Source organism: Ochotona princeps, chromosome 5 (genome assembly GCF_030435755.1).
Source record: "Ochotona princeps isolate mOchPri1 chromosome 5, mOchPri1.hap1, whole genome shotgun sequence".
Classification (NCBI taxonomy): Eukaryota; Metazoa; Chordata; class Mammalia; order Lagomorpha; family Ochotonidae; genus Ochotona; species Ochotona princeps.
Window position 1 is genome coordinate 98,991,482 of NC_080836.1, and position 27,295 is coordinate 99,018,776.

General features: G+C 42.7%; 1 protein-coding gene across 1 annotated transcript in view; it reads right to left on the reverse strand.

The window, feature by feature from the left end:
* COL4A4 (collagen type IV alpha 4 chain) overlaps positions 1-27,295 on the reverse strand; it is a 123,015-nt gene that overhangs the window by 62,467 nt on the left and 33,253 nt on the right. Inside the window, exons 5-19 of the mRNA XM_058664296.1 lie at positions 17,606-17,740; positions 16,720-16,764; positions 16,397-16,513; positions 14,001-14,069; positions 11,820-11,855; positions 10,559-10,621; positions 10,205-10,240; positions 9,991-10,032; positions 6,210-6,290; positions 5,414-5,467; positions 5,137-5,196; positions 4,242-4,286; positions 3,669-3,722; positions 2,901-2,970; positions 2,217-2,321 (exon numbers count right to left, since the gene is read on the reverse strand). Of these exons, the coding sequence (XP_058520279.1) occupies positions 2,217-2,321; positions 2,901-2,970; positions 3,669-3,722; positions 4,242-4,286; positions 5,137-5,196; positions 5,414-5,467; positions 6,210-6,290; positions 9,991-10,032; positions 10,205-10,240; positions 10,559-10,621; positions 11,820-11,855; positions 14,001-14,069; positions 16,397-16,513; positions 16,720-16,764; positions 17,606-17,740 (1,012 nt within the window). The remainder of the gene's footprint in view (positions 1-2,216; positions 2,322-2,900; positions 2,971-3,668; positions 3,723-4,241; positions 4,287-5,136; positions 5,197-5,413; positions 5,468-6,209; positions 6,291-9,990; positions 10,033-10,204; positions 10,241-10,558; positions 10,622-11,819; positions 11,856-14,000; positions 14,070-16,396; positions 16,514-16,719; positions 16,765-17,605; positions 17,741-27,295) is intronic.

Consider the following 27,295-nt stretch of genomic DNA (forward strand, 5'->3'; position numbering starts at 1 on the left):
CACACACACACATTCACACTCAGGATGGCTATGTAGAAGTGGCAGATATGCCAATAACTAGAGTTTGGTAATCCTTTTACAACATATGTTGGAACATCAAGTGATCAACGTGAAGATACACAATTTTTAGGTCAGTGAAGTCTCAATAAAACTGTTCTTTTAAAAATAAAACCTGTTCTAGATGACAGTGTCACAAGAAGCAGAAAAAAGCCGGGTGGTACATAAAGTTTGCTTTTCTACCCAGAAGATTACTAGCCTGGGCTTGACACATGGGAGGAAGAACACAGCTCCAAAACAACTGAATCAACATGAGCCTCCTGTGAAACATGCGTGCAAGTGGAATTAAACAGATCCGGGGGGGATTTCTTACTCCCCCCCTCCTCAGAGTTATTGGAAAATAATATTCTATGTATTTAAGATCATTTTCCATCTTTTCAACCCCAATAATTTAGTGAAAATAATAGGAATAAGCAAATTAGCACATTTAGTATATAAAAAATAGGCTCATAGAATCATCTACGTCCAGATGAGGTTAAAAAGCACAATGCATACACTTATAACTCACTGGGTGGGACACAAAGATCAGTTACTCCTCTCTGGGGTGATAAAGATTTCTCTGCACACCCCTCCCAAAAACGTTCACCTAAACTGTTGACATCTGTCCTGTTAAAGTTATAGAGTTAGACTACCTGAAAAACAACCAGGTTCAGCAAAATCATGCTTCAATGCTATAAAATGCTAAATACTAACATTAAAATAGACAAGAGACAGCTAAATAGCAATCTATAGCCATTTTAAGGTATATAGAACATGGTTGAATATAAACCAAAATTGAAATGTCTATGAGGAAGTCACAGGTTGTGGTTGAGAACCTGCATTTCCCTAGTAACATATTGGTTAATCAATACCATGTCAATTAATGCCATAATGTCATAAATGGTTGTAAATATTATGTTGGGTTTTTTACCTGATTGGGATGATACTCTGCTGGTTCTACCTTCAGACCAGAGATGGTCTCACCAAGAAGCCATTGAACTTACCAGGACAATAAGATGCTGGACTTTATGATTGGTCAAAACCTCCAATGAAAGAATCTCAACTGAATTTGAACTATGGAAATGCAACAAGGTGGAGCAATCCACCGTGAGAGGGTGGGGTTGGGGAGGGGCGGGGGGAATCCCAGTGCATAAAAAAATGTGTCACATAATGCAATGAAATTAATAAAATTAAAAAAAAAAGCACAATGCGGCAGCAGGTAAACGCTGGCAGTGCCGGACAACCCACGTCCCTCGCTGGTGTCCTGGCTCCATGACTGAGGCAAGCCTTCAATGGAGAGCCACAGACTCTCACAGCTTCCTGCTAAACATGCCTTGTCACTGTGTCTCTTCATGGAAAATGGCAGCCAGGACAGCCCAGCCCTCTTGTGCTCTTGTAGAAACTTGACATTTTGCCATCAACTGACGCCTCTTGGAGCTTCTTTCCCGAGAGCTCCAGCACTTGGGAACAGAGTGCTGAGCCGCTACAGCTCACAGCTCTGAAGCCCCCATGCTGTAAGAAGCCTAAGTCCAGAACCTGCACAGGAAGGTTCTGAGACTACGTGCAAAAGGTAGGCAGAGATGCCTAGCCAGGTCTTTTTGTCCATCCCAGCCATTATGCAACTACAATCACATGAAAATCTCTGAGTCAGTGTTACTCGCTTAGCTCTTTCTGAGCTCTTGAACTGCAAACAAAGGGAGGGAACAATGCACTGATTACTGTTGTTTGAAACCACGATGTTGTGGGTCATCTGTTTAGCAGTGGACAACTGGAACCCTGTGGGTCATCAGTAACGTAGCATGCAGTTACATGAATGGTCATCAGTTATTATTGCAAATGTTATCTTTATTCCTCACATCATGCTATAAAGATGACATCTTCAAGATAAGGTCCTGAAGATTTGGGCCAAATATGAGTAATGATATTAATAGCTAATATACTGTGTCTATACTGCAAGCCAGATGGTATTCTTATATGAAAGAAAAGAAAAAAGAAAAGAAAGAAAAGGAAAGGAAAGGAAAAGAAAAGAAAAGAAAAGAAAAGAAAAGAAAAGAAAAGAAAAGAAAAGAAAAGAAAAGGAAAAGAAAAGAAAAGAAAAGAAAAGAAAAGAAAAGAAAAGAACCCCAGTGCAGATTCTGATGTAGAAAATGTGGCAGGCAGAAAAGCTGGTGGATTCATACCTACATTGGATTCCCCAGGCCTGCCTGGTGGACCTGGGGGACCAGGTGGTCCAATGGCCCCCATTTCTCCATAGCGGCCAGGGAAGCCTGGATCCCCTGGGGGACCTGCCAGAGATGATGAGACATGTGAGTAAACAAATATATACAAGAATTGTAGAATTGACTTTGGGTAAGGCCAGGTAAAGGCTATAAGAACATGCTTGAATTTTTTGCCGTATTTAAAATGGAATATCCTGCATGGAAATGCTTGTGGCAGCCCTTCCTCTGCAGATCAGGAACTTCGTAGGGAGCTTTCTTTGTCATTGATGCATGGAGCATCTGGTAGGTGTTAGCAAAGTGGTGGATAGACAGATACAGTACCTACTATGTGTTTGTGTATATATATATTTAAGTGATATGTGTATATATGTATACACACACACATATATATATATACACATATATATCAATTAAAGAAAATGACTTTCTGAAGTTGGCATTCTAAAAAGCCCAATATGTGGCTTATCTATTGAAAGGAAATTTAGCATCTCCTACTTCTAGAAGGGAGTCAAGAGGCACATCTCAAGCTGCATATGTAGTCAGCCTACTGTGCAAGCTACCAAAATTCTTGTCCTGAGTCCTCTGCAGTGGCCACTGGTGTCTCATCTCCACATGACCCACAGAAGAACTGAACAAGACGCAAACCTTTGACTGGAAGAGATGGAGTGACCAAAACGCCTGGTGGTCCGGGCTGCCCGCGGTCTCCGGGATCTCCCTGAAATCATACACATGTTCACTTTGCTTAGGAATATCAAGACTTTCTCACACTGCTTGACTCTAAACCTAAAGGGGACCATGTGTGCATTCACACAAGATTGACTATTGCCTAGACAAATGAGCAATGCATGTGATTTGGGGAACAATAAAGAGGCATCAACCAGCTACCTACAAATACGTGTCAATAATAAACTCACAGAGACTCTCGCAAAAGGGAAAATATCACTCCAACAGAATTGTTCCACATCCTTCAATGAAGTCAGTTGATGTAATATCTGTAACTCAGCATTCTGCAACAGTCTGTTTGTCCTAAGACCTGAATCTACATTTTATTTTGGCAACAAACGTCTCCCTTGATTGAGTCCATTTAATGCTCTCATGGCTTGTCCTGACAGAGAGCTGAGTGCGACGTCACAGAGGTTACTTTTCCAGGATCCCATTTTTTCTTTTCAATCCTGTGTCAGTCCATGGAATTCTTAAAACTTTATTACTGACCTTCAAGCTTCACAAAAGTACAGCAGACAGACTCATGCAAGATGACAATGATCTGATTATCATGCATCACAATGTTCCATATGAATTACATAACCGTGTCTTCCAAAAATCTTTAAAATGTCTTTAAAGTTTTTTGATACATGAATTAACATAAGAGGCTTTTGGAGAGGGGATGCAGACAAACAATTTCACTTTTTTTACCTTAGGGCCAAGAAATCCGGGCAGTCCGGGATCTCCAACAAGCCCTGGTTCTCCCTACACACAAGCAAAAACATGGTTGTTTATTTATTTATCTTTTAAATTATGTTTATTATTTTTCATGAAGCGGTTTTGTAGATACTGGGATTCTCCCCCTTTCCCTCGCCCCTCTCCCTCCCTGCTTTCCCTTCCAAGTATTCCAGCCACTCACTTAGTACACAGTATCCTTCTCCAACATCAGGTACAGGTTCAACCTCCTGCTACCCACATGTACCAGGGCATTGTGTGTATAAAGGCTTTGTTTTTAATGTGATGGAGGGACAGATGAGCTCATCCTTATTTAATCTGAATAACACATGCTCACTGAGACTGTGCGTTCTAAACAATGTTCCTGGGTTGCAGCAGTTTTTGCCTCATTTTTTATACTCACAGTTTCTTGCAATCCATAATATGGATGTATCTACTTTTTCAGTTCCATAAATGTTTACATGCAAAAGTACAACTCCCAATGATACTGAATGCATTGTTGTATTTACCAGTGAAAACATAGTTATCTTTTTAATGGGATACATTTACCTTCAGTCCTGGGAAGCCTGGAGGCCCATAGGAACCTGGGTCCCCCTGCAGATTCACAGAAGCAACACAACAGAATTAAGTCACAGTGAAGGAACCAGTTCATTTCAATCTTTTTTTTTTCCTTATCAGATTATCTCATGGCTATTTAGTCTTGTTTGCAAAGGTAGATGAACAAAATAATAAATGCAAAAATAGATCCCATGTGTGCATAGCAGCTGCTACGTTAATAAATATTTTATTAAATATTAAACTGGATTTTTAAAAATTATTTTAAAAGTACTCATTTTTTAAATAAGGACATGTGTTTGTTCCTGTTTATTTTCCAATTTTAATCTAATGCTTACAGTAGGACAGATATATTCGAAGTCCCTGCAAATAACACGTCCGGAAATAAACAGGTGTTTGATACATCATCAACAACAAAAATGACTGTGGAATGTGATATTTTCATATTCAATACTAAACGTAGAGCCGGACAAACTCAACGTCATGCCAGCCTGCCAGACACACAGTGACTCTGAACGCACATGCAACTAGTGACATTCCTGGTGGTGATTGGAGTGATATTGTGTTTTTGTCCTATCTACTGCCTCTAGAACAGCATCTTGTTTCACCAAATGGAATCAAACAAACCATTCTGCATAACTGTCACATTGGCCCTGAGCCAAACAAGAGGTGCTTCACTCTTGTTATTTGCCCCCTGCCCACTGCCATCTTCTCCTCTCCTACTTTCAATGACAGGGACATTTGGTTAGCGCGCAATTATTCTCCACAATGTATCACCCTTTGGTGAGAGAGTCTCTACTTTCTGAGCTCATACGAATATGGAGCTAGTCTTAGAAAAACATGATAGATGCCTCCAAGTCCCCAGAAGTTGACGATGATGGAGCCTCACCCGAGGTCCTGGGAATCCGGGAATACCTTTCTCTCCTTTTGCCCCTACACCAGGTTCACCCTTGAAGAAATGACAATATTTAGAGAGACTCAAGCAACAGTATTTCAGCAATTTGAAAAGTGAAAACAGAAGGAAAAGCAAAAACAGCTTAAAGAATTAACTAGTAAAAAAGAAATTCTAGTAACATGCCTTACAATTAAAGCACTAAGATTCGGTAAAATAAAACTTTAAGAGAGCGTATCCTACTGTTCAGGAAGCAGGGAAGTACTTAGAGTACCTTGGGTCCTGGAGGTCCAGGCAGTCCAATCATTCCAGGAATTCCTTTCAAACCCTAAATATCACAAAGAATATAATCTGGATTATTCTTATTCTTTAACTTACTAAATTCCTTCTCTTTAAGAATCCCCAGCCTATTTCACTCACTTTCTAAGGGATCATTGTTTACCTGTCACTAGTTGGCACTTACACGCCTGGCACCGCCTGCACCACTTCTGTGTGTGAGAGGTGCACGCACAAGCCAACATGCGTCAGGAAAGCAACACAGCTGGGGAAGCAGCCTTCAATCTAAGTGGGCCCTTCTGAGAAGGTAGAGAAATTACCCACACTGGAAAAGACTGAGGCATCCACTGGGGATACTGGGTCTATGCGTGGTGGAGGCTGTCAAGAGTTCCTATGGCGCAGGAGTCCTTGGGAACCCCAGCTCTTTGCGTTTTCCCATCCTAATCAACAAACCTGAGGTCTGTATATGACATCTAAAGGATAACCGAGCTTTGGGTGTTGTTTATGGCCCACATTTCAAAACAATATGAGTTCTTTTACATTAACAAAGCAATGCGAATTAAATTAAGGTCTTGGCCCAAGTCTGCAGCTCAAGCCAAGTCTACTGCCAACGGCTGAGTACGATCAAGAACACCGGGAGTCCCTGAGTCTCCGTTTTCCAATCTGAACAATGGGACTAAGGAGAGTTCTGACCTGAGGTCAGCGTGGTGAGGCACCACATGAGCACGGGGCTCTCCCAGGCACGTGGTCAGAGACTTCCTCTCGCTACTTCACCAAGCGGCTCCAGAGCTTACCTTTTCCCCTTTGTACAGATCAAAGTCAGGTGGCTCCACCAAGAGGGTGGGTCCAGGAGAACCTTGCAGGCCAACCTCACCCTTTAAAAGAAAAATCAAGAAAAGAGGGATTTCATACAAATGTACGGGTTTAACGACTTTCTCCTGTGCTTTGTTTCCAGGCCAGTGTATCACAAACTTCAAATATTAATTGTGAGAAATGCATCATGTAATTTAAATTGACATTTGTTAAATTCCTACTGATATGCAATACATACTCATTATTAAAAACAAGTTGAGGGGCTGGCACTGGGGTACAGCAAGTGATGCTGGCAGCCTTCACGGGAGTGCTCGCCAGAGTCCTATCTGCTCCAACTTCCAACCCAGGCCAATGACCTGGACTCCTATCTCCCACATGGGCCACCCAGAAGAAGTTCTGCTACAGCCATTTAGGAAGTAAACCAACAAATAGAACCATCTATCATTCTGCCTTTCAAATAAATAAAGCTTAAAAAAAACAGAAAAGTAATCCATAATATTACTATAATCCAAAATAATCTATAAAAATCTTCATACATTCTTGGTGGTGGTAGCCATGCATGTATGCGCACATTTACATATACACATATGCATATGTTCACAGATGGACAGGTGTGTGAATAAATGGTTGTTTGATATAATCTAAGACATGGTATAATCAGAGTAACACTATGTATTAGATAAGCACAAACTAAAATATATAACTGATTTTTGTAAATTTTCCAATAATTTTATATTTTTCCTTTATCATCACGTCTTTTTAAAAAATGTGTATTTACTTTTATTAGACAGGCAGATCTACAGAGAGAAGAGACAAAGATCTTCCGTCTGCTGGTTCACTCCCCAAATGGCTGCAGTGGCTGAAGCTGAGCAGATGTGAAACCAGAAGCCTCTTTAGGACCTTTACATGGGTACAGGGTCCCAAGACTTTGGGTCGTCCTCTACTGCCTTTCCAGGCCACAAGCAGGGACCTGGATCAGAAACGCAGCATGAACTGCCACCCACATAGCATGCCGGTGCCTGCAGGTGGAAGATCGATCAGTTGAGCCAGTCCCTTGTCAGCATTTTTCTGCTGTACTAAAATTCTACACAATCCTAATTTTTAATTCCTAGCCAATAATCTATCCTAAAATATACATTATTAGACCATTTTACTCTGATTAGATTGTTTCAAATTTATTTTCAACAATATTTTATAACTATATATGTTTGTGCACATATACTTGGGGAAAAAGAAATTCCTTGAATTTATTATGCAACCCTGAATTCTCACATAATTAGAAGATAGTTCTGAATGTTGCTGAACGACACCACACATGTTTTTATTGTCCCTCTTTGGGTTGGTTAAAAGGCACTACAGAGTAAGTCACCTGTGATACCAGACCCTGCTGGCTGTGTTACTCTGGGCAAGTTTCCAGTGGCCTCAGTCCCCATAACCCTCAATTTTCTTTTCTGTGAAATGGGGACTATGATAATGTCTGCCTCAACATATTGTTTTATTAAATAGGTGATGCCCACAAAATACTAACTACATTGAGTGGAATACAGTAAATTTTCAAAGATATAAAAATTAAAACCATTAATGTTTTTGACAGAAACAAACACCTAATGCTTTTCTTTCTGTTAGAAGAATATTGTATAATTTAAAAAAAAAAAAAGGATGAAATAGAGATTGCTGCTGTGATATAGTGGGCTAAGCTGCTACCTGTGACACCGGCATCCCATACAAGTTAGAGTCCTGGCTGCTCCACTTCCAGTTCAGCTCCCTGCTAATGCACCAAATAAAGAAGTGGAGGAGGGCCCAAATGTGTGGGCCCTTGTAATCGCACGAGACTTAACTGGAGCTCCAGGCTTCTGAATTCAGTGTGGCCTAGCTCCAGCCATTGCCCCATTTTGGAGGTGAGCCAGCAGATGGCAGATCTCTGTCTGCCCCTTTCTGTAACTTTCAAATAAATAAATAGTTTTTAAAAATAAAAGCAAGAATTCAACCTCATCATAGCCCTTTTAAACCACAGAAGAACCAGGCTCTAGGCACACTGTTTTTCCCTTGCTGTATTCCAGAACCTAGCAAGGTATAGCAGCCGCCTTCAAGATTCCCTCTACAGGAGTGACTCACTGAACACATGCACAAACAGCACGTGACAACTGTGGATCGTGTCGTGGCAAAGAGAACCGAAGTTAGTCTCACAGCTACAATAAATCTGAGCAAAACCCGAGGGGCCAACAAATGGGAAACTTATTCAAACTATTGGTCATGGTTCTATTTTTCCAGGCTGTGAAAGTATCATTTATTCAATGTACTCAAAAGGATTCCGAAAAACAAAAATGCAAAAGCATAGAATCGTATTACCCAGAGGTAATTAATAATGGCAATTTAGGGCAACATTTCTTAAAATAGAGCGAACTGCCCTGTTCCTGAGAGTTTTGCATCATACTTTTGAGATAGGTTTCATGGACCCAACAATCAAAAGGATTCTAAGCATGCACTGTACAGCATTTGAATGGCTTCTCCATGGACATATACTTCCATGTTTTTCCACACTTTGAGTGTACAAATGCACCTGTGGCCTCAGCAGTCAAGGTCACTGAGCAGGTAATGCCTGCCTGGCTACAAGGCAGTGTCTTCAAATGGCAGAGTGCGGGCTACTCCAGCTTTGACAGTGAATTTCAGAAGCCCATGACCTCCCAAGTTTGGAAGTGATTGTTTTATTCTCTTTTTATTCAGTCATCTCTCAATTTCATCAGTTCTTAAGGTTTAGGGTGGACTTCCTCTCTCCACCCTCACAGGGCTATTTGACACCAACCCAGCACACATTTGATTATCACAGTTGGGGAGGAGAGAAGCTCCTGGTATATAGCAGACAGGGGTCAGGGATGCTACCAAACACTGCAATCCACAGGGCAGTCCCTCAGGCTTGAAACATCACCAGCACTGAGGGCAAGAAAGCCCGTCTCAAGGTACTAGTATGTTTTAGAGTCTTTCTGTCATTCTCTTTTCACAATTCAATACCTATTTTTGCCACTTGCTCTTTCTGCTCAACATTGTATCACAGGCCCTTGCAGGCACCACAAATCCTTCAGCTTTCTTTTGACCGTGGTGCTGCTCCGTTGCATGATGCCAACATAACTTAACCACACGGGAACTCTGTGGAAGCAGGACTAAATCCTGGCACCCAAGACCAGTTCAGGCTGGACACAGAGGAGATTCGTTTCCTCACTATTGTTGAAAGAACTGCTCACTTGCTATTGGACATTCACACCGCTTCTGAAACTCCACCTTAAAGTATTTCCTAAAACTTATTCTCACAGACTCATTGTTTCTGGAGAAAGGACATGATTATGAGGAGTGTTGGGAAAGGAGGGCAGGAGGGAAGATGGGGCTATGCTGCTACGTATTCGTGCTTCCAGTTCCTTCTGTTTGCATTTATATGTGGAGCTCAGGATTCTGATGCAATTTGTGAAATCAAACAAATCCGTAATTAAATAATTAATCATACGGACATTGTACATTACCTTAAAATGATCAATTTTTTTTCTTTGCTAGGTTGAAATGTCTCCTGTAAATTAACTCGAATGTAGCGTTAAATTTTGTGAGGATGTTATTTTACAGTCAAGGGTGATGATGCCATAATAATGCAGCAGAGAAAAGTTCTTATCCCTAAAGCTGAGCAGCACCTAGACAATGAGCTCAAACTAAATCACAGCCCGCCAGCCAGCACAGCCTGACCTCTACAGCACCACACAGAAGTGGATGGACTCTTACCGGCTCTCCCTTTAGACCCTTCACTCCCACACCAGGATTGCCCTGGAAAAGAACAGAAAAGAAATTGCACGACTCTTCAACATTATAACAAAAGCCATTAGACTTTAGGCTACACCTTGGGACATCTAATAAGCACAAAGATAACACTTTGACAAATATCAACAGTCATTTTTTCTATTATGCACACGCTAGTGTCCTACTTGGAACTTCCTACCTTCAAACCTGGGCTCCCGGGGCGGCCAGGAGGTCCCTAAGTCAATGATCAAAAAAAAAAAATCAGAAATCAATGATAATGATCAGTCAAAGAAATTAGAATGTGTCACTGTTGGTTTGCCCAAATTCACAGTTAAGAAACTTAATGAAGGACTTTGAATCATGGATGGGCTACTGTCACACATGAACATGATGCATTGGCTTACCCCAGGGAGCTCCCTCACAGTGGATTTTAGCTGATGCATCAGATTAAAATCAAAGAGCCCATTAGTACCAAGACTACAGTTCCTTTCTCTGTTTATTTTCATGTTGGCTCTGGGTTTTGAAGGGACTGGGCAGGAAGTGCTGTTCTTACCGGAAACCCTGGCGCTCCGGAATATCCCATGGGACCTGAAGGTCCTCTAGCACCCCTTGATCCCTAGATATAAAAAAAATCAACATCGTTATCTCCAGCAGGAACTACAGGTAATCCCTAAGACATCACAGCCCAAACCCCACCTGCCCTGGAGGATCATCTCCAATGGCCGCTCTGACACAATCATTAGAACAGCACAGAGCAGGCCAGCAGCAGTGCACTGTAGCTCTGACTAACTCTTATCTTTAGGATTGAATTCAGTCCCAGAGCTCAGTGACATCTTTGCAAATCAATTTTGTGGTATCGAAAGCTTAGAACACAGCAAGTTTTTATCAGCTACTCCCAAATTCCACATAGGCTATTAATTTGATGCATATCAAGATGCTTTTAAATTCATGTTAATATATTAAAATAGTAAAGCATTTACTTAATGAAAAGTACCACAGTCTATGAGATCAATGTCAGTAAAAGTGTCGGCTCCGATTTGCAATGGTTCAGGCATAAACACTTTTCTGTAATATCTAAGCAATGGCAAAACTACACACAAATGGGGGATAAGAGTCTCATTTCTCCCACTGGTTTCGCCCTATTGAATAATTTGTGTAATGAAATTACTCTCCTTAAGAGGACCTTAAGGTATCTCCTCTCCTGTGTAGAAATGTGCTTCAGTAGTAGTTATGAAACCAACATGGTTGTTATTGCATCAGAAGCCAGAAGTCACAAAGCTAAATTATAATGCTTGGGAGGCAAAAGTGCTTTCAGTTTTAATCTCATGACATTGATAGATTGGAAAGATGAATATTAACATTCAACTAAACATTTCAGGGATAGAGAGATAGGGAACACAATTAGATGTCACAGACAACCCTGGCACGTTGAAAAATGGTGTAGAGAGGTGATACAGTCATTTCCTTTGTAGCTGGCATACATACATGCATTGATGTGTTCTGTGTGGCTTCCAAACAGACTTGTCTCCCCGTACATTGTGTCTGTACATGCCTGAGCAATGCCAAATGGTGGCTCAGAGCAAAGGAAGCTTGTTGAGCTCTAAGGATCACTTCCCAGGCGTGCATCCTGAGCAGCCTGGTGGGCTACACTTGATTTAATGCTCCGCAGTAGTCCTCTTAAAAGCCTGAATTTTTAATAAGCAACCCACATTTCCACTGTGTACTGAGTGGGTTCACAAACTGCGTGGCCCTGGTGTGGATGCATGGCTGTTTGGGGAGCAAACAGAAACAAAAGGGCTGCTCAGGAGTCTTACTGGTAATCCAGGTGGTCCTGGGTCCCCTCGGTCACCCTGCAACAGCAAAGACATTATTTTATATAAGAAACACAGTTTTTTCACCCCTGAAGCACAGATCATGGAAAGATAGAAATATGCACACATTATTCGAATCGGCCTATCTGTGCCATTGGTTCAATTTGTCCGTATGGAGGGCACAGTTACAGAAGGGCTCTGTGGAGGCCATTTTCCCTCTCCAGTTCTCAGGCCTGAATTCTCCTTCCTCTTTCTCCAGAAAGTGGTTTGGGTCCTAACAACACGCAATCAACATTTTTGTCTTTTAAACTGCCCTAAACCCTCGATGTAGTGACTCCACTTCCTGAAAGCTTTCCCGTCTCTGGTCACTCCTTGCTTTGTACACACGCTTCATTCCTGTGGCCCACCCTAGAGTGGACGTAAAGTGAACTCATGGGGGACTCCTCTCACACCTGCTTCTGCCCAGTTACTGCTTTGTGAGTCTGAACTAAGAACTGACTTACTTTTAAGGGTGAAAGGGTGGTGTCGGCTCCTTTTTTTTAAACAAAATAACATCCAATCATTTTAAGTACACTGTTATGTGGCAAGAAACACATTCACACTGTTTTTGAGACAGATCACCATCCATTTTCAGAGGGTTTCCACGTTCTTCAAGGGAAATCCTTCACCCACGAAATACTAACTCCCTGTTTCCTCCTTCCACCTCTTGGAAACGGCTGCTCTACTTTCAGTCTCTACAGATCTGACTTTTTAGGAAAACTCATTACAATCACATACTATTAGTCATTTTGTGGCTGGCTTGGTTAACCTGACCTCATGTCATCAGCATGTATTCAGGTTGATACATGTGTCAGAATTTTCCTCCTTTCTAAGACTGAATTAATAGTCCATTGTATGCATATACCACATTTGTTTATTCATTCATTGGTTGGTTGACCTTTCAATTACTTTCCACTTTTATCTGTTATAAACAATGCTACTATAAACATGAATGTATCAATACCTTAGTTTCTACTTATAGTTCTTCCAAACAAATACTCACAAGTGGAATTTCTGGGTCATATGATAATTTGTTTTAAATTTAAGTGCATCATACTTAAAAAGTGTGGTTCCAAAAGTGATATGGATTTTGATGCTAAGTTAATTAATATACATTGAAAGCTATAACCAAGCCATAATTCTTGCTGTGCCTTAGTCTCCCTTGAGGGCAGTGATCACATGTCCCGGAAATGTACCGCCTTTCTTGTTGATTCGTCATTTTCACTGATCTCATTCTACTTATCTGTAGCTTATGTTAGAGAAATGATATGCTTTCTCCAGAGTTTACTTTTGTGTTGATTATAAAGGCTCAGGGGGCAGCAAACATAGAAAAAGTCTGGATTTAAAAAAAAAAAGTAGAACCTGGGTGCAGTTCATTAATTATGACACATATACCAATATTAATAGAAGAAACCTGGTGTGACTAATATAAAAGTATGTTTAGCAAAACGTGGAGCTGGATGTGGGATACATGGAAACCTTGTAGTGCTTCACAATTGTTGCCTTACAAATTTCAAGCTATTTAAAGTTTAGTTTTGAACATTCACAAACAACCCACTGGTAAAAGCACAAAAGCATCAAAATGATAAAGGACAGGCTCTAAGGTTTTCAAGATTTTCAGCATCAATAGTGATAGTGATCATTTTTTAAAGATCCTGTGCAGTAAATACTAATATTAAAGTGTTTTAACTGTAAATAAAGCAATGACCTTCAAAAGGGCTCGCTCACCACACAGGGTACACTTGGTGATTCTGGAGGTGCTGTTGAGGGGGAGAAGGGAATGTGCCAACAGCCTCCAAAGGGCAGAGACCAGAGGCCATGGGTGCAGGAAGACCGTCCAGTGCACGGGTCAGCCTTTATGACACAAGATTATCTGAGCCTCCATCCCAGAAGCCCCAAACCCAAGAAACCCTGAAATACGTACATCGCTGCGGCTCTCAATGCACAGAAGACACTAGGATTTTATAGCTAGACTGAAACCAATGCCTCCATACAACTATGGTGTCATTCCCATGTGTCAGTGTAATGAAAAAAACTCGGTGTATTTCAAAAGAAATATATCTGCCCAGGGAACACCTACCCTGTATAAATTTGCCTATTTGGGGAGAAAAAATAGTTTCAAATCAACATGATCATACCACTCACCTGAATGCCTTTAACACCACCTGAAATGAACACTGAATTTCCTTTTTCTCCCTTTTCCCCAGGAAGGCCCTAAAAACAAAATATTCATTTAAGGTTAAAAAAGCACATTTCCTTTTTTTTTTTTTTTACAAAATATTATTCACACTAGAACGTCCACGACTGTAGGTTTCACTACAGAGAAATCATTTTATCATTATTACCATCATATTAACATCAGCCCAAGGTTTTCACTTAGACTGATTCCAACATTAGTTAAAAGTTTTTATGGGATCTCTTTAAAGCAGACTCTACTGCTATGTAGTTATTCACTAATTATTCAACAAGGAAGTTGCATTTTCCTTGTAATATAACTCACTTATATTATTCCTGCAAATAATCAATTTTGCAACTGTTTAACTTGTGCCATAAAAATGGTAAAAGCAATTTAATTTTGTTTATTCCAGGCATCAAACATCATGCCTCTAGGCTATGGATCCTTTTGTCCAAATAATTTCTAAAAACATATCCAGCTCCATTTACAAGGTGTTTGTATATAACTGCTAGTTTGTTTCTGGTAATTTCTAAAAGTGAATAAAACAAAAATTGTACTTCTGTTCTCCCCTAGGCTTTCATAGTTAACATCTTAATATCCTACTTAGTTTGTTATATCATGATCTAATCACCATAAATAAATTCTGTCATCTTTATATATCAATACATCTCAATATACGTTAATATATATCATATATCAATACATACATTGAATATATGCTATGCCTATATCAACAAATATATCAATGAATATATGATTGAATGTAGTTATGATTATATCAATTCATAGGTCACTATGCAACTATACATCAAAATTTTAAATTAACCCCTCACACAAGCATATCTGGCTTTATTTCCAGCAAGAGATACTTCTTGGTTTTATAGAAGAAAGTTCTGTTAAGAGTTAACTTGAGGAATCAGATTTGTCCATAATACTCTTAGTACTCTACAGTTCCAGTGTGCAAACATTTCAGCTGTATTTAAGTTAAAATACAGCAACACGGTCCAACTTTCATTTACCATTGTAGCTGGGGTGAAGTCTGCATGAAGGCACGTTTCACGAACTCTTCAGACTCACTACTAAATAACAAATGCCAGTCATGACCACCAACTGCTCGTCACCCGTTCCTTTTTTAAGATTTGTTTATTTTTATTGGAAAGGCAGCCATACAGTGAGAAGGAGACAGAGGGAAGGATCTTCAGTTCACTGACTCGTTTCCTCAAGTGGCTGCAACCATAGGAGCTGAGCTGATCTGAATCCAGGAGCCAGGTGAATTTGTGATTCTTCAGGGTCTTCCACGCTGGTGCAAGATCCCAAGGCTTTGGCCCATATGGAATCCCAGCACAGCCAAGGCAAGGGTTTAACCACCAGGCTATTACACCGGGCCCACTTCACTACTTTCAATGATGATGATGGATCACTACACATTTATTATTCAGATCACACATACACACACACATACACACAGCAAAAGGCACATCGCCCTGCTGTCTATTTCTAAGTGACAAAAGAATGATAAATTCTCAAATGACATTTTACAAAAGTAGAGTTGAAAGAGGGACCTGGCCGATAAACATCGAAGTGAAGCAAAGCAATAAAAAACGGCAGTGATGAAAGTGAAATTCAAATAGAGCAGAAACAGGTTACAGAGAAACAGCTGACCATGGGGTGTGAGCACCGCTGTGGGGAGCGCGGTGCCGAAGCCGTCCCCCGGAGTAGGAAAGGCCATCGCAGGATGGCGGCTGGTCCAGGGCCAGGAGGCAGGGTTGGCTGGTCTCGCCAGCAGGTAAACCGGAAGTCATGGGGATAGGCTGATGCTCTCGCTGCGATTATGTCATTGCTACTGGCCTATCAGGTAGCGCCAAGTGGACCCATGGGGAGAAGTGATTGGTGGAGAGCAGTATAAGAGCAGCCGCTAAAAGCAATAGATGGGAGAAGAACGGGGCAGCACAGAGGGGTACAAAAGCCAAGACCTTCAGGGGAAAAAAGCAGCGGAGAAAGAATATAAAAGCAGCCGCTTTTGGCAATAAGGGGTCCAGTTGCGGTTCCTGCTTTTCCCAGACCCTCAAGAGTGTGCCTCATAAGTAGTGTCGCTGCTGGTCGGCAACACACCGCTATCATAAGAAGCTCTGTATGAAATAAGGAACATCAGTGCAACAGAACAGAAACCTCAGAAGTGAGCCCCCACACACGCTTACAGACAGCTAAACAAGAGAACTGAAAACCCAGGTAAGAAAGTTAGGTCTTTTCAACAAATGCTCTGGGTACACTTGTATTAAGTCTGTTTCATAAACCCTCCAAGCCTGTTCCACGAGGGAGACTTTGCATTTAATGCTTCTATGAGGATGAACTCTGGGTGTCTTACTGGCAGGCCTCCTGAGCCAGGAACTCCTCGTTCTCCTGGCAAGCCTGGTTCACCTCTGGAGCCGTTGTAACCATCCATGCCAGGTTTGCCTCTGGGCCCAGGAGGCCCCGGGTGCCCCTGCAGGAAATAAAATTATCACTAAAGTCTTATTGCAGGAAAAACCATACCATAAAGTTGATGTAATATTGATGCACAAATGGTGGCTATTGTGGTTCAAATATTTGCTTCTTTAATTTTGTGAAACTTTCTTCCCTACCAAAAGAATTTGATGTGTTTCTTCCCCCTCCTTTTTTAAAAATTGTATTAAATTTAGAAATACTTACAGGTATGCCATCCAAACCTGGAAATCCAGGAACACCAGTTGGACCCTAAAAATCCCAGAAAAGGAAGATACACAGTTCACTAAATTATTAGATTAACAAATTGATTTACATGACGACATGATGATTAATGGTGTCTCTGGCTGGAATATGGTTATCTTCTCTGTTGAAATTTAACTTCCATTATGAGATATTAAGAGGGTGGCTTTTCGAGGTGGAATTGAAAGGTAATTAGGATTAACTAGGATCAATATGATGGAATCCTCATGATTGAATGGTGGAAACTTAGTAAGAAAAACAGACCAGGAGAGACAAGCACGTATCATTTGTCTCTTGGCCATGTGTATTGTCTTAGGGCTCTGATAGTGAGAAAGCCATCACTGTTTGAAGTCCCTTAACTTTGAACCAGAACCATAAGCCTAAATAAAGTTTTAACAATGCACAGCTGCAGGTGTATTTTAGATTAACAAGCAACAGACTAACACAATGACTAATATCCAAAAACATTAGCAGTCCTTGTCGCCTATTTTTATGTTCCTGACTATGTGTCTGTGTATGTCAGCTCAAACAAAGCAGTCAACACACCGTAAGCCAGAAATCTAGCCTCTCGGAATCTACCCTCAAGAGCAAACTAAACTCTTCAATAGGAAGGCAGGCAATTTGTAGGATTATTTTTGTTTACTTGTACCATATAAAGTCAGCTTCGAATCTCAAATTCCCAGCAACAGACAGTAAGTCGCAGTCTCAAACCAGGGGTTGGGAGCCAACACTGCACGTCACCAGGAAGTTTATATGTAGCTTACAATAAGGTGCGGTGTGCAGTGCTGCGCAGATCCAGCGAGGCATGCTAGGAATGGCTACTGTGACTCTCCCCGCAGCAGCATCGCACCTTATCTCCTGCGTCGCCTGCTGCTCCAGGAGGGCCACTGTCACCTCTCATTCCTTTTTCTCCTGGAATCCCAGTGGGCCCCGGGGGGCCCAGCGGTCCTATTGGACCCTGTGGTCCCAGTGGTCCTGGCTGACCCTGAAAACCAAAATGGAAAAAGAGAGAGAGAATGAGAGCGTGCTTGTCTTCTAACACGGCTTTAGTCACTTGGGCCCAAACTCAAGTGCGCAGTTGCACTTGAGCACACACAATAACAGACGCACAAATGGTTGATTTAATGCAAGATGAGAAACAGTGACATTCCTCTTTTCAACTTACATTTTAGTTTTATGAGCAAGTTTCCTCACTTAGCGTGTGTGTGTGTGTGTGTGTGTGAGGAGTGGTGTATACGTGTACAAACACATATCAACAGACTGATTATCATCCCATTATTTTCATTCTGTTAATCTGTAGATCTTGGGCTGCTTAGTTAAAAAACAAAAAACTTTCAGAAATCAGTCTTTTTACTGTTGTGTTACTCAGTGGTTACTTATTGTAACTGACGTGTATTGGAGGAAAAGCTGCCAGACCGCATGTAATTCAAATGGCTCACAGTTCATCTGCCTTTTAGGGGTGAATATTTATTTATTTATTTTAGCTGCATTTACCCAGTTTCTTAGTCATGATCTGCCATCAGGCTCTCCAAAGCACTTTATATTTACACAATTCAATCTTTCATGAGTGAAAAGGTGACTTCTTGTTTCAGGTAGAAGCTGTAATCCGCCTTACCCTAATAGACCTCTTCAACACGGCCTGCCCATGGCCTTGGCATTTTGGCATTTCTGATCTTTAAATTTATGGTCAATATATTGCGTGTCTCATTGATTAGATATGAGTACAATGGGGACAAGTGTTTTTGCTCAACAGTTCATTGGATCAACTACAGGAAACTGTCGACTCATAACCTCTCTTGTGTGAATATGGGCTAGGTGAGCTGGCAGAGATGGCACCCACAAGCCACGTCACCCATCCATCTAGGACACCCTCCACCTGGGCCAAACTTTACAAAAATGTAACTTTATCTCTAATACCATATTCATGATTTACACAAATGTATTTTATACACTCAATCATATTTTGACAAAATAAACATTTCAAAACCGAAGAAGTTCTTTGAATAAACTATAAAATCTAGAACCAATGTTTCCAAATGACACTTGAGACTCAATATGCCAGCCCAGCCTCTAGCTTGGTATGGAGAGAGAAGACCTTTGACACACAGAAGGGCCTTTAATGGCTTGCTGTATTATCTGAGTACAAACAATCTCACTCTAGGTAGAGAGAAACTTCAAAACAGGAAGTTTATAAAAAGATTTTCACCAATGCAGGGCAATTTTGCCACACAACACCATTTTAAATTTGTCCAGCCCCACGAAATGATACAGATATTTGTACTGGATAGATCTCAATATGTAAACATAAAAGCTTGATGGCAATCAGAAGTACCTACTCAGACAAGATCTTTTAAAACCAGGAGAACTGCCAGCCTGTCAAGGGATATGGAATCCCCACTGCCTTAAAAGCAGCTTGTTAGTTTGGCGGAGGTGGCCCGGTACAGCCATGGTAATAGGGCGGACCCAGTGGGAGTGTTAGCTGTCTACTCCCCACTCTGATGCCAGGGCACAACCACACAGTCCCAGGCCAGCCCATAAACATGGATGCCAGCACTCTTCATATGATTAACCACATTATATGGTAGATGTTCCAAGAACTAGCTGATGGAAAGAAAACATAAGTGAGATCCATCCAGTCCTGGTCCATACCGGGGTGTATCCTAGCTAACTTTGCTGGCTTTGACCAGGCCACCATGAGGAGAAAGCAGGATAGAACCTTCAGGTTTGGGGCCCAGGACGGGAAGCCCACAACAGTAATACAAGAATATCTACTAAAGTACCATATAGGGAGTACGGAAAGCTGGGAATCCTGGGGCCACTCGCCTATATGTTGCTGAATAAAGAGTAGAATCTCCCATGTTGTAGAACACACACAGCCTGTGTCAATGTGGGTTTCCCAAGAGCCACAAGTAGGACAAGAAGTCAGTGTAAAGAGTTCAGATTTGCAAAGTGAAGGAGGCTCAGGTAAGGTACAAGAAATGATGGAAGGCAAGGAGCGTTGAGCCAGTGGCGCTAAAGCAACCTCTGCAAGGACAGGCTAAGGTCAGCATGGAATCGCACCACAGGGTCCGCCAACCCTGGCAGATTCTAGACTGCTGGCATCCTCAGCATCTCCCTCCATCAACTGTTCACAGGTCTAAGAGGAACCATGCAGTCAACGTTGCTTAGCGCACTGCCGGGCACAAGAAAGGTCATCCGTGGTTATTATATAGTACAAGGAATCCCGAGAGGCTCATGGAAAATGTGTGGAAGACCATTTACATTTTCAATTTTTTTCACACTAAAATAAGTGTATCTTTTAATTCCGTTTCCACAAACTTTAGAAGTATGTTCATATTGATATAAATGGATAATAGCTCAATGAAACAAACAAGCCAAAGAATCATAGATCAAAGAATTCCCAACTGTGGGGAAACAAAAAGGCAGACATTTCTCCTAAGGTGCTTTTATAAACTACCATTTCCAGCAAGATACACAGGAGACAGCAGGTCTTGGCAGTAAACTTACAAGCACAATGTCACCGGCTTTATGTGACTCTGTAGGAACAAATGCCACTTCTCTCTGTTAAGTCAATGGCTTAGTCAACACTCCTGACAACCTTGAACATCCGCCTAAATGTCACGAGTCAGAATTCCCCATTACATGTGTGCCCTTTGCTTCGCACCTGCTCATCACTCTCGCCATAGCTGCCACTCATTGAATATGTGAAAAAAACATGAGAAGCTTAGACCTTTCAAAGAATTTATAGAACTGTGTCCTATGTAAAAGGCAACAGCAAATGGAGTTAATTTGTGCACAAAGCATTTTTGGGGTATTAAAGGTTATACGATTAAATACTACCAGATGCTAGACTACAATTTAAAAGAAAGACTAATTGCTTCAGATGACCTTTTTAATGTATGTTAATTAATTTTACAAAGCTTAAAATTTTTCTTTTTTTGCAAACATTCAATTCAGGAAATTGCTGCTTTTTTAATTTCATTAAGTTTGGAATTATCCTTTTGTCTCACAAGCAATTTATACGCAATCTCTAAATTACTTTTGTGAACGTAGTACTATGCAACAACGTATCATTTGGCTACATGACAAAATGCACACTTGACTATGAAGGGCAACTGAAAAGATGACAACCAATTAACTTGCCACAAATCTCTTTAATGTGCTTCTGTATAGCCATGCAATAATGAATCCAGTGAGCTAATGGAATTTTCCGGAGAAAAAGAGGAATGAAAATGTTCAGCACAGTAGTAAGAATAATAAAACCCATTGAGCACAGAAATGTGTCCTGTCTTCAGAGAGTGCCATATAAAACACTGTCTGAAAACAGGAAAGCCAAGAAGGGTCGCTTGCAGAAGGACGCTGGCCCCTCTCCTCTTGCCCTGGGCTTCCCACACTGACGCCAAGGCCTTTTCTGAATACAGCCGTCCTTTCTTCAGCAGAGGCACGCACTGTCCTGTAACTGCAGCACCCCTTTCTGAAATCATGGCTTCCCCATCCACGTCCTGCCTCTGTGATAACACCTGTGACTGTGATCCTGGAGGAGAGAGGCCTGGTGCCCCAGGTCAGAATGGTAAGAAAGGCCCAGCACAGTCAGTAGTTAGTACAGTCAGAGCAGCTCATCCCCAGTCCCGAACAAAGACCTATGTGAGTGTTTTCTCGTGTATCCGAGCCCCAGCCCCAGAACACTGGCTCACAAGCTTTATGCAAGGTGGCAGTAACTTCACACCAAAGCATACGGAACACAGCTCCAATGACGTCATTAGAAAATTATGTCCTCATTGCAACCACATCAAGCAACAAACACACCTTCTAATTTGCAAATGGGAAAGCTAACATAAAACAGCAAACGCTGCCTTTTTTTTATAGGCACGAAGACTATGTGCCTTCAGGGTGAATGTCATGTTTCATTTTTCATGTAGATAGGTACTTTGCTATTTTACCAAATTTTGAAACTACACTAAATGTTGTGTAATATTACTAAATAATTTAGAAAGTTACTCACGAAAAGTTCCCAAACACCAATGTTTGAAACTGTTTGAAAAGTATTTGAGTAAATACTTTGCCCATAGCAATAACAGTAGAAAAAAGTATGTTTCCACTACTTCACTGAAGAGAATAGATTCATAAAAATAAATATGCTTATAAGTAAATATTCTGTTTTATTTATTTGTAAAGCTATAATAGAATCCACTTTAAGATGAATACACAAAAATAACAGACACATAAAAGACATTTTTATGACTACAGAGTCATTAAAGAACCATAGGAATTTTGCATCTAATACATGAGCTACTCTCAATTCTATACCTTTAACGATGTACAATAGTATGATGTAAAACAGGTAGCCATCCTGAACTGAGTTTAACAAAATGCAAAAGCTGCCCAAGGGAACGGCTGTCCATACATATGTTTTACTGCAGGATGCATAAAATTGCTCTGGAATTTGTAACTTTCCGTGTGAAACAGTGAAGCCGGAAGAGCCGCAGTCTCCAGAAACGCCACCCAGGACGTCCCCTCAGGACGTCACCCAGGATTTTGTTGCCTGGTAATTCTTTAACACAGAGAAGTTTTTCTAGCAGAGCTAGCGTCAGTTGCTCTTCACAACAACTGAGTCGAGGAGACCAAAAGGTAAAAGGATATGTAGTTTTTAAAAATCAAATCTAGGCCCGGCGTGGTAGCCTAGCAGCTAAAGTCCTCACCTTGCATGTGCCAAGAGCCCATATGGGCGCTGGTTCTAACCCTGGTGGCCTCACTTCCCATCCAGCTCCCTGCTTTTGGCCTGAGGACCAGTAGAGTATGACCCAAAGCCTTGGGACCCTGCACCCATGTGGGAGACCTGGAAGAAGCTCCTGGTTCCTGGCTTCAGATCAGTTCAGCTCTGGCCATTGGGGCTGCTTGTGGAGTGAATCAAAGGACAAAAGATCTTCCTCTCTGTCTCTCCTCCTCTTTGTATATGACTTTGCAATAAAAATAACCTTAAAGAAAAACACTTCAAATCTCCAAATCACCTTTTTTGGTTGTCTCTAATCGGAGAGCTACCACCAAAAATCTAAAAAAACCCTTTCGCGTTTGCTGTCTGAGGACAAGAAGCCAAATGCAAATGACAGGCAATATTTGCAATTACTTCATGGCCTTTCCCCACCAGGAGTTGAATCAGTGTTAAGAAGTGTAGATGGATGAATGACTGAACAGATAAGCAAGGTGTTTTTTAAGGTTGCTACTTCATGTAGCTCAGTGGCACACAGGTACAGAGAGAGGCTGGCTCACTCCCCAGACAGCATCACCAGTCGGAGCTGGGCCAGGCTGAAGCTTGGAACAAGGCACCATCCACCCTATTCCCACATATGGCTGCAGGGCCCAAGCACCTTGTGTTGCCAGGAATGTTAGCTGGGAACTCGATCGCAAGTAGAACAAGCAGGACTTGGACTGGCACTTTAATAGGGCGTTCCAGCATTGTGAGCAGTAATGTACTGTGCCACAATGCCAACCCCCAAAACAGATTTGAAATAAGAATTATACGGAATTATACAAACACTTCTGGGCTCTAAGACCAAGACACTTTAAGAAGATCCAGTGCACCATCGGAAGGAGGAATTTTGTTATTAAGCTATATCTGTGGCTGTCAACCTCTGTAACTTACCTCATTTTATGTCATCAGTAACACTGAGAAATAGGAGATCCCCACACTCTGGCATGCCCAGTGTGACATTTCAAATTCCACCCTCAATCCAATCTGCAAATAGTGACATTTTTTAAAAAGTGGCCTAGAGGTATTCTATGTTCTTTTATAAAAATTAAAAGTAGTGTCAATAATCTGATTGTTTAAAAGGTCTCAATTGTGGTTTTTGAGGAAATTTTCTAGACCCATCCTGTTTCTCCAGCTGGCTTCTAGAAATGATTAAAGCATTTCCCCCCAAATGCCTGGCCTTCCTGCTTCCTCCCCATCTCTGCAGATGGTGGCACAGTGGCTTCCATGGATTCAGGCTGCTGCCTGGCTGTCAGCTCCGGCTCACCTCTTCCCCTTCCACATGTCCCTGCCACGCACTGTTCATCTTACCCAGCTCTCACTGGGAATCCTAGGTCAATCATGGTCTTGCCATGACCACCCAAGCCCCCGCTTCTCTTGTCTCTTCTCTCTGATCGGGGCAGAGAGATTGCAGCAACTCATCCTCCTTCCCTTGTTACAATGTTTTCCAAATCTTCACTGGCACCCCAGCCAATCCCTCTATGATTCGCATACCATCCTGGCTCCCCACCAATCACACTAGCCTCCTCGAGGCCAGCCCTCGCCCGTGGCTTGAGCCCACTGCACCTGTTTCAAGGTTGTGACGTCCCTCCTCACCTAACCCGTAGCAGTCTCACACCCCTCCAAGCCTTCATGTCTGCCCCAACACGTGCACAGAGCCGTCACCCATTTTTCATCATCTCCTGCGCCAGCTGGCAGTGATGTCTTCCAGTGAAGTTTTGGAGCCCAGGTATCTCCATTCACCTTTATTTCTGTCCCAGAATATTGTTCATTGTCTTACACAGTATAAATTCTAAGCATATCACCAAAGGTTGATTAAGTAGTTGGAATTTCTACAGTTAAAATCAACAAGGTAGAATTTTTCTCATGCTTCATTTAAGACACTGATGCTTTATTGTAATTTAACAACAGGCCACTAGATGTCACTATGCCATCACTTTAAGTACCTCAAAGGACTCCCTGTGCAGCCTCTGGGTCTCCCCCCCCCCTTGCAGAAGAGACTGCTGGCTAAATTAGGAAGAGTTATAGAAGTAAATACTTGTAATAATATGAGGAAATGCTGGTGGGACAGGGGGAGAGTGGGGAATGAGGAAGGGGAGGTAAAAGGAGGAATCCTTATACCTCCAAAACCATACCATGGAAAATAACGGCAGAAAAACACAAAACCAAAAAGCAAATAATGATGTAACTCAGTAGACAGAGATTGATAATAGAATTTTCTTGTACCATAAATTCACTCCACTTGTGAAAAAGAGCATAGGGATACACCCGTCACTCTGCGCTCCTCTCCTCCGTCTGCTTGGAGGGTGTCCCCTGGGCCTCTTCGTCCTTTTCTCTGTTTCCTTGGATCCACCTGCATCCACAGCCAAACACGCCCTCCACGCCTCTCCACAGCACGTGTCCAAGCACCTCCCACCCTGTGAGTCGGTGCTCTGTGCACACAGCCACCTCTGACTCTCAGCACCCTGGGCCTCCTGGATTGGTCATCAACCCACAGCTGCCCATCACTGCCCACCTCTGACCCTCAGCATCCTGGGCCTCCTGCATTGGTTATCCGCTCACAGGTGCCCATCACTGCCCACCTCTGACCCTCAGCACCTTGGGCCTCCTGCATTGGTCATCAGCCCACAGGTGCCCATCACTGCCCACCTCTGACCCTCAGCACCTTGGGCCTCCTGGATTGGTTATCCGCTCACAGGTGCCCATCACTGCCCACCTCTGACCCTCAGCATCCTGGGCCTCCTGCATTGGTTATCCGCTCACAGGTGCCCATCACTGCCCACCTCTGACCCTCAGCACCTTGGGCTTCCTGCATTGGTCATCAGCCCACAGGTGCCCATCACTGCCCACCTCTGACCCTCAGCACCTTGGGCCTCCTGGATTGGTTATCCGCTCACAGGTGCCCATCATTGCCCACCTCTGACCTTCAGCACCCTGGGCATCTTGATGCCTCAGACTGCTCCTACTCTGTAAGCGTCATCTCTCACTCCTGTCAAGCGTGTGTCCAAACATCCGCACCGTGTCACTTCTCCAGCTCTGCCCTGCCCCCCTTACTCAGTCACTAAGACCCTGGGGGCTGTAGCCACCTCCTAGCAGGTCTGTCCTGGTATTGCCTGACCTACCCTAGTCCTGCTCTCCAAACAACAGTGAAACAGTCTCTAATACTGTCAATCTGCCTCTTCCCTTCTCCAAATCCCTCAGATTTGCTATTACGCAGGGTGCCCTGCGTCAGGCTTTTCAGCTGCATCCTTTGCCACTCATCGGTGGGCCCACTACTACAAAAACGCCCTCTGGCTGCCTTCCAGCCCCTCAAACACACCAGCTGCTCTTCACAGCCTAAGCAGTAGTGATCCCAACAGGACCCACAGTTAACTCACTCCGCATTCTAATCCCCAGCACTTGGGGCTGTGCTTCTAGAAAGCAAAGAAGTGGCAAAAGTGAGGATCTTAGTGGAGCTGTTCATCGCGGCAGAGCCAGTGGGCTCTGAACACCAACCCATGCATCCATAGAAGAAGGATGCAGAGGGAGGCAGACACTGGAGGATTGGACCACAGAATGCTGAGTGGTGCTGGCAGCAAAGGCTGGGAGAGAAGACAAGCAGATTCTCCCCCAGAAACCCAGGAGCAAGCTGAACGATGCCAATGCCTTGCCTAGGGACTTCTGGCCTTTAGACATGTTTGTAAACAAAGCTCTGTTGCAGTCAGCCACCAAGTATGTGACGGTTTGTCCTGGTGGCCACAGGAACAAACACTACACTCTCCAGGCTGCTGCTGGGTGACCTCTCATGTCATCACGCCCAAGCTCCAGGGTCAGCCCTCGGCTCCCAGGCCACACACTCCACAACAAACTCACCTGCAGAACAGAGTCAGGACCAAATTGTCCATCTTGGGGAGAGAAGAACAGATTTTGTCTCTTCTGTGCCCAGATGTGCCCAAGCACCCAGAACAGGGTTTGGCACCAGAACCATTCAGGCACCAGAACTGGCAGCTCCAGAATGAATCTGTTCTAACTCAGTACTCCAGCGACAGGAACACTTCCCCCCTGAGACCCACAGTCCTGTCTGATGATGAACGGACGGGCAGGAGCACTTACAAATGGCAGCATGAGAGGGCTGGCATTGTGGCGGATTGAGTGCCCCTGTGGCACTGCCATCCCAGCTCTCTGCCAGTGCTCCTCTTGGGAAAGCAGCAGATGGTGGCATGAGTGTTTGGGCCCCGTCACCCATGTGAGCCGATGGAGTTCCAGGTTCCTGCGTTTATCCTGATCTACTTCAGGTTGTTGCAACTATTTGGAGGGTGAACCAGAAAATGGAAGATCTCTCTCTCTCTTTCTTTATGTGTGTATGTCAGTGTGTGTGTTTGTCATTTCAGCTTTCAAATAGGTGTTTTCAAGAAGACTGTGACAGAGGATCAAAATACATATACATATTATTTAAATATGTATGGCTATTCTCCTGTTGGGTCCTTGGTAGGTTATTGAAAATGGTACTTGAAAGACATCTGGTTATGTTTTAAACCATTGCGATTTTCATCCACTTTGTCAGATGTTACCCTTGCACTAGAAGTGTGGCTTCCATTCACCGCCGTCCAGCTTCCTCCATGGAATTCTTCCCCAGAATGCACCCCGTGCCAGTAGCCTTTGTTTCTCACCAATAACAAGGCGACCTTGACAACGTCAGCAATGATGATTTCCTATCCGCTCAGCTCCTCACTGGCCTGGTCCTGAGCTACGCTGGCTCAGCATGTTTGCAGGCATTGTAGGAAGCTGACCCATGGGAAAGCTGGGCAGATGTGC